We start from the raw sequence: 12,500 nt of genomic DNA, 5'->3' as shown, positions 1-12,500 counted from the left end.
AATAATAATAAAGAAAATCAAGGCTACTCTGTAACGCATGACTTTGTACTGGAGAAGATGTTGTGAGTCATTCATTTAGTAGGATGTGTAGGTAATACATACTATATATATACTGTATAAGCACAAGTAAGAGACTCTTAAGCTACGTTCAGACTGCTAGTGATTCTTTTTACAAATCACATGGAATCTGAGCTTTTAAATTCTGATTTGGGCCACTTTCATTTTCTTTCACGTTCACTTTTTGCAATGTGACCTCATTCTGAATTCATTCAGAATTCATGTGACTTTTATGTCACTCTAGATCAGTGGTCGGCAATATTGGCCCAAAATTGGCCCGCCAGCAATAATATCTGGCCCGTCAGATTATTTTGAGATGATATGATTTTTCTTTTTTTATATAATATATCAGACAAGACTATAAGCTAGGTTATATATTTAAGATATAATGTCCAAACAGAGAAACTACCACCACCTAAAGAATGCTTATGATACTTTGTTTGATCCATGTTGAGAGTGAATAACCCGTATAGGCAGCGAGGTGCAATAATATTAGTAGCGCTTGCTCAACATGAATAAAGTGGGTGGACAGCGCCTGGTGCTGAAACAAGGTCACTCGTCGGGGCGGCTTGTCAAATGAAGTTGGCCTCCACTGCAACTTATAAATGAAACCATACACTGTGACTTCAGCGTCCACCACCACGCCCATCTGTGTTATTACGCATGAGGGTCAGTTATGGAGCGTGACCGGTTCACACTGGAATCTGATATAGGCCGCATTTAAAAAAAAAAATAATGTGAACAGCCAAACAACAAGATCTGAGCAATAAATCAGAATTGAGCGCTAAGAGTTCTTCTCTAACCGATCAGTAAAAGCAAAGTCTCAGGGCCCAGTTCACCAACACAACTTCAATCACAACAGACACCGTGCATGCGTTCACCATGCACACGCACACACAGACGCACACACGCACACACACACACACAGACACACACAGAGAAACAACGGTTGAATGTCAGTCAGGAATCATCTTGGGTTTCCCCCCATGTGTCAATCTGTATCCACTTATGTCTATGATTGAAGACACACTGACAGATCTCTCTCTCTCTCTCTCTCCCTCTCTCTATCTCTCTCTCTCTCTCTCTTTCCCTCTCTCTCTCTCTCCCTCTCCCTCTCTCTCTCTATCTCTCTCCCTCCCTCTCCCTCTGGATATGAAGGCCAGTGTTGGTCAAATGGCTTTAAATGCCTCCAGGTTTACAGAGAGTGGATCAGAAAGCCGGGGGCAATCGACCACACAGCGGCAAAAGAGAAGAAAGCTCAGCCTGGTATCTTGTACTGGTGCCGTGTGGAGAGAGTAAATAATACCACTGGAGTCACAGATGGCATCTTCCTGCACAGAGAGAGGAGATCGTTGAAATAGCCTTTGGAAATAATGGCTTTCAGAGCACAGTGCTGTTGTCATGTTGTGTCTTAAAGAGTGTTTATAGAGCAGTATGCAGGGTGTGATGTTGTCATGTTGTGTCTTAATAAAGAGTGTCTATAGAGCAGTATGCAGGGTGTGATGTTGTGTCTTAATAAAGAGTGTCTATATAGCAGTATGCAGGGGTGGAACGCTGTACAGAATGATGCTAAACACTCAGTATAAAACACATAGTGTATGCACAAGCCAGCACACACACACACACCAGCAGCATACACACAGACACGCTATCAGCAACACACACACACACACACACACACACACACACACACACACACACACACTATCAGCAACACACACACACACTATCAGCAACACACACACACACACACACACTATCAGCAACACACACACACACACTATCAGCAACATACACACAGACACGCTATCAGCAACACACACACACACACACACTATCAGCAACACACACACACACACACTATCAGCAACACACACACACACACTATCAGCAACACACACACACACACACACTATCAGCAACATACACACAGACATGCTATCAGCAACACACACACACACACACACACACTATCAGCAACACACACACACACACACTATCAGCAACACACACACACACATCAGCAACACACACACACACACACATCAGCAACACACACACACACATCAGCAACACACACACACACACATCAGCAACACACACACACACACACACACTATCAGCAACACACACACACACTATCAGCAACACACACACACATGATATCAGCAACACACACACACTATCAGCAACACACACACACTATCAGCAACACACACACACACACATCAGCAACACACACACACACACACATCAGCAACACACACACACACACATCAGCAACACACACACATGCTATCAGCAACACACACACACTATCAGCAACACACACACACACTATCAGCAACACACACACACACACACTATCAGCAACACACACACACGCCATCAGCAACACACACACACAAACACTATCAGCAACACACACACACACACATCAGCAACACACACACACGATATCAGCAACACACAAACACACACACACATCAGCAACACACACACACACACATCAGCAACACACACACACATCAGCAACACACACACGCTATCAGCAACACACACACACTATCAGCAACACACACACACGATATCAGCAACACACAAACACACACACACATCAGCAACACACACACACACACATCAGCAACACACACACACATCAGCAACACACACACGCTATCAGCAACACACACACACCGCTATCAGCAACACACAAACACGATATCAGCAACACACAAACACATCAGCAACACACACACACACACATCAGCAACACACACACACATCAGCAACACACACACACTATCAGCAACACACACACACGATATCAGCAACACACACACACACACACACACACACACACACACACACAGGTGCTGACCCTCAGACAGGTGGGCAGTGAGCGGCGTCTGGGTCTCCTTGCAGTAGGCCACCACCTCTTTGGGCAGGAAGTCCACCTGGGTGATCTTTGACGCCTCCAGTCGGTGTGTCCTGCGCCTGGAGACAGAGAGACATGATGAGGTCCATATGAGCCTGGAGGACATCCTCTACAGAGACATGAGGTCCATATGAGCCTGGAGGACATTCTCTACAGAGACATGATGAGGTCCATATGACCACGAGGACATTCTCTACAGAGACATGAGGTCCATATGAGCCTGGAGGACATCCTCTACAGAGACATGAGGTCCGTATGAGCCTGGAGGACATCCTCTACAGAGACATGAGGTCCATATGAGCCTGGAGGACATCCTCTACAGAGACATGAGGTCCATATGACCATGAGGACATCCTCTACAGAGACATGAGGTCCATATGACCATGAGGACATTCTCTACAGAGACATGATGAGGTCCATATGATGAGCCTGGAGGACATCCTCTACAGAGACATGAGGTCCATATGACCATGAGGACATTCTCTACAGAGACATGAGGTCCGTATGAACATGAGGACATTCTCTACAGAGACATGAGGTCCATATGACCATGAGGACATTCTCTACAGAGACATGAGGTCTGTATGAACATGAGGACATTCTCTACAGAGACATGAGGTCCATATGAACAGGAGGACATTCTCTACAGAGACATGAGGTCCATATGACCATGAGGACATTCTCTACAGAGACATGAGGTCCATATGAACATGAGGACATTCTCTACAGAGACATGAGGTCCATATGAACATGAGGACATTCTCTACAGAGACATGAGGTCCATATGACCATGAGGACATTCTCTACAGAGACATGAGGTCCATATGAACAGGAGGACATCCTCTACAGAGACATGAGGTCCATATGACCATGAGGACATTCTGTACAGAGACATGAGGTCCATATGACCATGAGGACATTCTCTACAGAGACATGAGGTCCATATGACCATGAGGACATTCTCTACAGAGACATGAGGTCCATATGAACATGAGGACATTCTCTACAGAGACATGAGGTCCATATGAACATGAGGACATTCTGTACAGAGACATGAGGTCCATATGACCATGAGGACATTCTCTACACAGACTTAAATTATAAGAATGTAACAAATATATTTAAATATATATTATTAAAAAAAATTAAGAGGAGAGAGTGGAGGAGGGAGTGGAGGAGAGAGGAGAGAGGAGAAGAGGGAGGAGACAAGGGAGGAGAGAGCAGAGGAGAAGAAGAGAAAGGAGAGGAAGGAGAGGAGGGAGGAGAGAAGACGAGAGGAGGAAGGAGAGGGGAGAGAGGAGAAAGGAGAGGAGGGAGGAGAGAGGAGAGGAGAGAGAAGAGGATGGAGAGGAGGGAGGAGAGAGGAGAGGAGAGGAGGGAGGAGAGAGGAGAGAGGAGAGGATAGGAGGGAGGATATGAGGAAGGAGAGGAGAGGAAAGGAGGGATGATAGGAGAGGAAAGGAGGGAGAGGAGAGAGGAGATGAGGGAGGAGAGGAGAGGAGGGAGGATAGGAGGAATGAGAGGAGGAATGAGAGAGGAGGGAGTGGAGGAGAGAGGAGAGGAGGGAGGAGGAAGGAGAGGAGAGAAGGAGATGAGGGAGGAGAGAGGAGAGGAGGAAGGAGAGGAGGGGAGATAGGAGAGAGGAGAGGGGGGAGAGAAGGGAGGAGAGGAGGAAGGAGAGGAGAGAGGAGAGAGGAGAGAGGAGAGGAGAGGAGAGGAGAGGAGAGGAGAGGAGAGGAGAGGAGAGGAGAGGAGAGGAGAGGAGAGGAGAGGAGAGGAGAGGAGAAAGGAGAGGAGGGAGGGTTCGTCGTACCCAAGCTCTGCTTCTGCCTGGAGCTGCAGCACAGAAGGGTCTGTGTCCCACTGCAGTGTCCTGATGTCACCAGCAGGGGGAGCAAAGGAGGGAGAAGACAAACATGGTTACACACACACACACACACACACACACACACACACAAACCAGGAATACAAGGAATAATATGCATTGGCAGACACACACACACACACACACATATTAACACACTGATTAGCACACGCACACACACACACACACGCACGCACACACACACACACAGCCACACATCCCGGTACACACAGATCATACCAAGAATAGCTTCACACAGGAAGTCCCATTGGATTACATGCAACAACTGACATTAGATTAGACAGGAGGACGTAGAAGGCCTTTACATCAGGGACACGTTCACGTATATAACTCATAATGGCCACAATAAGTGCGCTGGTTATATTCATAGACGGTTCATCTAATCCTGATAGATTCCTGGAAGAGGATCAAGTGATCCGCTCGTGGGGGGGGGGGGGGGGGGGGGGGACGACAGACGGGTCATGAGAGAACAATTTGAAGACCTCACATATAATACGGTATAATGTTGAAAAGTAGGGAAAAAAAAGCTTTGATCGCTGCCTATATGGAGAAACGACATTTAACCCCGACGACCTCGAAATGTACGTCAAGATGGCGTATGATTACATGATGGGAAGCCATGTGAAAACGTTGGGAGGCGTTATTGAACATGGTCTCCTCGAACCCACGGCGTGTAAATCCACCCCAACGCCTGGTGATCGTGTGACGGCGCGGGGGGGGGGGGGGGGGGGGCGCGGAGGAGCACATGTGGACCGCGGTAACGCTTCACACGCCGCCGGCCTGCGCCGAATCATACAACATTGATGAAAACCGGGAATGTGTTGACATCAGACACCGGGCGCGTCCCGCCGCGATCACACGTTCTGCATAATGAACCCCATGTAACAGCCCTGCGTCTCCTCCACCGACACGACCACCCTTTCACCGCCGCGCGGCGAGAACACGTTGGGTCGCTGCTCCGTCCTTCCACACATTCCCGCCGCTCGCTTTGCTTAACCCTTTCACTGCCACACGACAGCCGGTTAACCCTTTCACTGTGACAATACAGAACGGCGATGCTCCATCATTAGCTCCGCATTTGTCGGTTGTGTGATAGTAAAGGGCTAACCTTCTGTCGTGTGGCAGTGAAAGGGTTAAAGGTAGAATCTGTAATGCCGTCAAAACAGTGACGGGGCCTCTAGGCCTCTAGCCCCTCTTGGTAAATGGTAAATGTATATATATATATATATATAGTGCAGTTTTTGTTCCTCACATTCACACATTTACCCACCGACGGCGGAGGCAACCACGCAAGGTGCCAACCTGCTCATCGGGAGCAGTTAGGGTGAACATTACGTGTCGTGTGGGTGTGTTTGTACCCTGATCAGGTGTTCCCCAGTGTGATGTGTGATGTCTGGTTGTTGTAGTCCCCTGTCCTGGTCTTGTAGTTCTTTGTCGTTTCCCTCCCAGGTGCATCCATCTGTAATCAGCCCAGGTGTTTCTTGTCTCGTCATACCCTCGGCCTGTAACTGTTCCGCAACAGTAAGTTACTTCCGGGTAGGCCTGATTGGCCCCGACAGGCACGTGACGCGGCAAACTCAGGACGCGCAACGAGGCTGCTGAGAGCTGTCGCGCGGAAATAGGCTGTCTATTGCCATTCTCTAACACAAACTCTAACCTTAACCAGCTCCTTAACAGCGCCTAAACTTAACCTTTCTAACCTTAACCAACTCCGAAACAATGCCTAACCTTAACCTTAACCTTAACCATGCCAAACCTTAACCGGCGAAAGAATACACGTTAAAAAAGAAAATCACGTTAAAAAAAAAAGATTTGATGGGATTCGAACTCGTCAACAACGGACCGCAGGATCGCAGGACCGCTGCTCTGCCAGGTGAGCTGAAGCGCCGAATGAAAGTCAATGCGGATTTGGACGGTTACGTAATTCCGCAAGCTCTGCCGCTCCGCTCCGCGGAGCGTGCCGCGCGGCAGAGAAAGTTGCGCGTCACGTGCCTGTCGGGGCCAATCAGGCCTACCCCGGAAGTAACTTACTGTTGCGGATAAGCTATAAGCATCCCCTCGTGTATAACCGTTCTGTCCCCCCCTGTGTGTGGGGGCTGATCCTGTCTGCACAGTCCTGTGGTTTGTTTGTCGTCATTTTTATGTTGTCCCTTCAGTTAAAAAACCATGGTAATTATAATTGAACCTCTTTTTGTTACTTTGGCTACCGTTTCATATTATGTTTTGTTGACAAGACAACGAGCACTTTACAGTAGTCAATGGTAACATAGTAATATAGGGGTTGGGTGCCTTGCTCAAAGACACTTCGACAGGCTGTGCACCTGGACGAGTGGGAATCGAACCTTCCCGTCTACCAGACGACCGTTTCTACCTCCTGAGCCACTGTTTGGCCTCTTGGTGTTGCACTTTGTTTACAGTTTACTAGGGCTGTCCCCGACTAAGGATTTGGATGGTCGACTAGGATTGGCCAAAATGTGCCGTTAGTCGACTATTGGTCGACTAAAAAAAAAAAAGTATAATATTTTTTTTTTTTAATCTCTCTTTTTTTTCATTTGGGCTGTGGGTTGTGCTTAATGTCTGAAGGAGTCGACTGAAGGCTTCTTGTCCTCTGTGCAAAAGCATGCAATTGGTCCACTGATGGATACATCTTGATATTTGTCTAGTCTAGTGTGTTCATTAGATGGGTGAAATCCTCTTTCAGTGCCTCTGTGCCTGTTTTCGTAGGCAGTTAGCCTCTGGTATGCGTGCCATTAGCGTTAGCCACGCTTCTAGGCCTCTTTTCTTTTGGAAAGAATAAAAAAAAAATAAAAATAATAATTTTTTTTTTTTTTTTTTTTTTTTTTTATATTCGACTAAGGTTGGCTAGTCGACTACGGCCCCTTTCGACCGATTAGTCGACTAATCGATTAATAGGGGTCAGCCCTACAGTTTACACACTGGATATAAGTGCGATGCCAGGCGGGGCTCTTCGTTCACCTGGAGACCACCGCTGGACAGCGTTACTCGTTGATTCTACCTTTAATATTTGGTGGGGGGGGGTGGAGGGGGGGGGACCATTAAGGGGAAACTCGCAACAACAGAGAGCTTTATTCCAAGTCAGTGCTTTAATCGTTAACCCTTTCACTGCCACACTACAGAAGGCTAACCCTTTCACTGTGGTAGTGAAAGGATTAACCCTTTGTCGTGTGGCAGTGAGAGGGTTAAGGCACAGAAGGGGCGGGGCACCATGCAATGTTGCTTTTTATATAAAAGCGGGAGACAGAAATCACACTGCAGGTGCCTTCCTGTCTCAGGCAAGCTCAGCGGGGGAGGGGCTGGAGGGTGGGGGGGGTTGGAGGGGGGGGGGGGGGGGTTGGAGGGGGGGGGGGGCATTATTGCTGGGTTTGAGGTGGAGACGCTTACCTGTCACTCTGTGCTTGTGACTTGTTTTTAGACAAACCTGACCTATGAGGGACACAGACACACAGACACACAGACACACAGACACACAGACACACAGACACACAGACACACAGACACACAGCCACACAGACACACAGACACACAGACACACAGACACACAGCCACACAGACACACAGACACACAGACACACAGACACACAGACACACAGACACACAGACACACAGACACACAGCCACAGATGGAGCAGCTCATAACCACATGCCATAACTCCAGGGTGGATTTGGGGGATCATTTTGGCATTCCAGGGATGTTTTTTGGGGGAACTAGCTAACTCACCAAATTGTAAACTCCAATTGGTAAAAGCTTTAAAAAAAATAAAATGAAATAAAAAAGGAAATGAGAATTCTTAAAACACGATGACATCTCATTCTGCCAACTCGGGGGGGTTTCTTACGAAGTCCTTCTGCCCCCAAGTCCACCCCCTGGCCGTTCCCACAATAAACAACAACACATCTCTGATGCCCCGCTGAGGGCATCGCCGCTCACACGTTGACCTCTGACCTCCGCTGTGAGGAGGTGTCACTGGGAGTAGCGAATGGGAAGCGTTTGGATGTTGATGACCACTTTTCATCTTTTAAAGCTGCTGTAGGTGGTATATTTTCTGTTCAAATAAATGTTAAACAGCTCTACATTCTCACAGCCATCACAGGTGTAGAGTGTCTGGTCAGTAACATGGGTCTCCCAGTCCCTCCACTCTGCAGTAAACAGACATCACTGATATAGAGTGTCTGGTCAGTAACATGGGTCTCCCAGTCCCTCCACTCTGCAGTAAACAGCCATCACTGATATAGAGTGTCTGGTCAGTAACATGGGTCTCCCAGTCCCTCTGCTCTGCAGTAAACAGCCATCACTGATATAGAGTGTCTGGTCAGTAACATGGGTCTCCCAGTCCCTCCACTCTGCAGTAAACAGTCATCACTGATATAGAGTGTCTGGTCAGTAACATGGGTCTCCCAGTCCCTCCACTCTGCAGTAAACAGTCATCACTGATATAGAGTGTCTGGTCAGTAACATGGGTCTCCCAGTCCCTCCACTCTGCAGTAAACAGCCATCACTGATATAGAGTGTCTGGTCAGTAACATGGGTCTCCCAGTCCCTCCACTCTGCAGTAAACAGCCATCACTGATATAGAGTGTCTGGTCAGTAACATGGGTCTCCCAGTCCCTCCACTCTGCAGTAAACAGTCATCACTGATATAGAGTGTCTGGTCAGTAACATGGGCCTCCCAGTCCCTCTACTCTGCAGTAAACAGACATCACTGATATAGAGTGTCTGGTCAGTAACATGGGTCTCCCAGTCCCTCTACTCTGCAGTAAACAGACATCACTGATATAGAGTGTCTGGTCAGTAACATGGGTCTCCCAGTCCCTCCACTCTGCAGTAAACAGTCATCACTGATATAGAGTGTCTGGTCAGTAACATGGGTCTCCCAGTCCCTCCGCTCTGCAGTAAACAGACATCACTGATATAGAGTGTCTGGTCAGTAACATGGGTCTCCCAGTCCCTCCACTCTGCAGTAAACAGACATCACTGATATGATATGACTGGGAGACCCATGTTACTGACCAGACACTCTATATCAGTGATGGCTGTTTACTGCAGAGCAGGAGGGACTGGGAGACCCATGTTACTGACCAGACACTCTACATCAGTGATGGCTGTTGGAATGTAGAGCTATTATTTTAACATGTAGACCATTCATTTTTAACAAAAATAAATACCACTTACAGCACCTTTAATTGAAGAGAGCGCCGTTGCTATGCTGATATCTCTGGTGCGCAGGGGAAGGGAGGCTACGGGTGGCCTTAAGCGCTTGTGACACGAGAGCCCGTCAGCACTTGGCAGTGGGATGCCCGTGAAGGCAGCAGAAGGGGGGGGGTGGGGGGGGGGGCTGCAGAAATCACAGCTCAGCTACACTGGAAGCATTTCATGTCGCCTTGCGCTCGTTGGATTAACTGCCTTTGCTTTAAAGTTGTTTATGTCCGTCCTGGGCTTCTACTGTTTTGAGTAGCTCACCTAGGATCCTAGTAGCTAGTAACCAAAGGATCCCCAAGATAAGATAAGGGAATATCTTATCTTATCTTATCACTACGGAAATATTTGCACACGTAATCAATCTGGGAAATGAAATATGCCTCCTTATACTAGAGGTGGGGTGAAGATAAATTGCGATATTTTGCCTGCCGATATTATATCGATACAATGGCGCGCCAAGTATCGATATTTCTTTCTTGACAATCCCATTTTACTGCAATAAGAATGATGAATGAGGTGAACAGACTGAAAACAATCATCTTATCAAAACAGGTCAAACAGATGGTGTATAAATATTTTTATCGCAGATGTTAATTTGCCAAAGCTCTCAATATTTGTGTACAGTAAATCTTAAGATTAATGTTAAAGGTAACATTGAGGTAAGGGGCCCAAATTCACAAAGCAAACCCAGAGTACTTAGTTCTGATCTGGGGTCAGTGACCAGGAGCACTTAACCCTTTCACTATGCCGCTACAAAGGGGTAACCCTTTCACTACCACACTACAGAAGGTTAACCCTTTCACTGCCAGGTTTTCACCCGCATTTCATTGTATACTTGTATGCCGTGACAAAATAAAACTCTTGACTTGACTTGACTTGACTTGTGGTAGTGAAAGGGTTAAAGTCTCCATGACCTTATTCAAGCTAGCAGACAAACGGCCGGTAAGCTGACTCTAGATCAGATTTGAGAAGCTTTGTGAACTTGTCACGTGGTCACCGAAGCATGGAATGACGTGACAAATGAAAACACCACACAAGACACCATAACACGAACCACACTGATCCTTACCTGTATCTGTGGTCCCGTCCACACAGGAACAAAACAAAGAGAGAGAGAACACGGTGTCAAAGGCACATTCTTTAGCATCACTCAAAGTATAGTCCTGACAAGGTGTAACTAGTACAGTAGCGGTTATGGGACGTTGGAACTAACTGTTGCCAATGGCTGCATGGAGAGCTAACGGCTGGTGAACCTGAGAACTGTTAGGACCGTCCGACTCTTAATAATAAACACTGCATGGACTCTGGTGCAGTGCATTACGATACGGTTTGGACCATATATACCAGGGGTCAGCAACCTTTTTGACATGGAGTGCCTGTTTGAAATATAGTTGTAACTAGTGTGCCTCAGCCTCAACAATATTCCATGCATCGTAAAAGATTTTCTCATAATCAGGTATTTTTAATGATAATTTTTACATTATTACATCATTATTGTTATTGTTATTATTAACAATATTATTATGATGGTTGTATCAACCCTAAATCTGAGTTGGGGGGGGGGGGGTGCAATGCAGACAAACAGCTGCATACAGTGTGGACCATTTCATTCACATTTGCCCATTCATTTTTGGACACATCACACACCATCGGTGTGTGTACTGTACGTGTGCTGTCATAGCTCCACCTACAGGCCTAATGGAGAACACCAGGATGTGAATGGAGGGTGAATGTGAGGTATATCGTGTAAATAAGTTTTGATTGATCGCAAGACTACACTGTAAAAAAAATAAATAATAATAAGTTACCAGAACTTAAAAATATTGAGTTCAGTTATTGTGCATTAAGGTTTTCAGTTTTCAATCCATAATAAGTTAACAGAAAAAATAAGTACACAACCACATTATTTCAACCTAATAAAACTATATTTATTGTCATTGTTTTAAGAACACAAGTTGACTTGGTAATACTCACATTTTGAGTAAAAAAATGGCTTTTAACATGTGCAATGTTCAAAGAAATAGAAAAAATAAATTATCAAATTTGTTGATTAATCCCACTGGTCACAATGGTGACCGTAATAATGTTTTTGTTATAAGGCTCTGCAAATGTTACTGAATGATGTAGCAATGTATTTCCAGCTAAATTGAAATAATAAACAAATAAAGGGTCTCAATTAAATGTGTGGTAGTAAAAATAACCTGTGGGAGGATTTCAACAAGATAAATGCGACAACAGTGCAAAATATTTCACTATAGTAGTTCAAAGCAAAAAGGAAAAAATATATATATATATTATTATTACTACTACCTATCCTGCCTATACCCCCCCCCCCCTCCATGCTGCTATGATACTTGAACTTCCCCAAGGGGGATTAATAAAGGAGCACTTGACTTGATACC

At 46.2% G+C, this 12,500-nt stretch overlaps 1 protein-coding gene across 1 annotated transcript in view; it reads right to left on the bottom strand.

Annotated features, from left to right (window-relative positions):
• dync1i1a (dynein cytoplasmic 1 intermediate chain 1a) overlaps positions 1-12,500 on the bottom strand; it is a gene marked incomplete at both ends in the record, with an annotated part of 29,874 nt that overhangs the window by 1,112 nt on the left and 16,262 nt on the right. Inside the window, 4 exons of the mRNA XM_084327084.1 lie at positions 2,939-3,054; positions 4,809-4,868; positions 8,283-8,324; positions 8,620-8,646. Of these exons, the coding sequence (XP_084183210.1) occupies positions 2,939-3,054; positions 4,809-4,868; positions 8,283-8,324; positions 8,620-8,646 (245 nt within the window). The remainder of the gene's footprint in view (positions 1-2,938; positions 3,055-4,808; positions 4,869-8,282; positions 8,325-8,619; positions 8,647-12,500) is intronic.

Source organism: Notolepis coatsorum (assembly GCF_963971535.1).
Source record: "Notolepis coatsorum genome assembly, chromosome: 13".
NCBI lineage: Eukaryota > Metazoa > Chordata > Actinopteri > Aulopiformes > Paralepididae > Notolepis > Notolepis coatsorum.
This window is presented reverse-complemented; position numbering and strand designations above follow the sequence as displayed.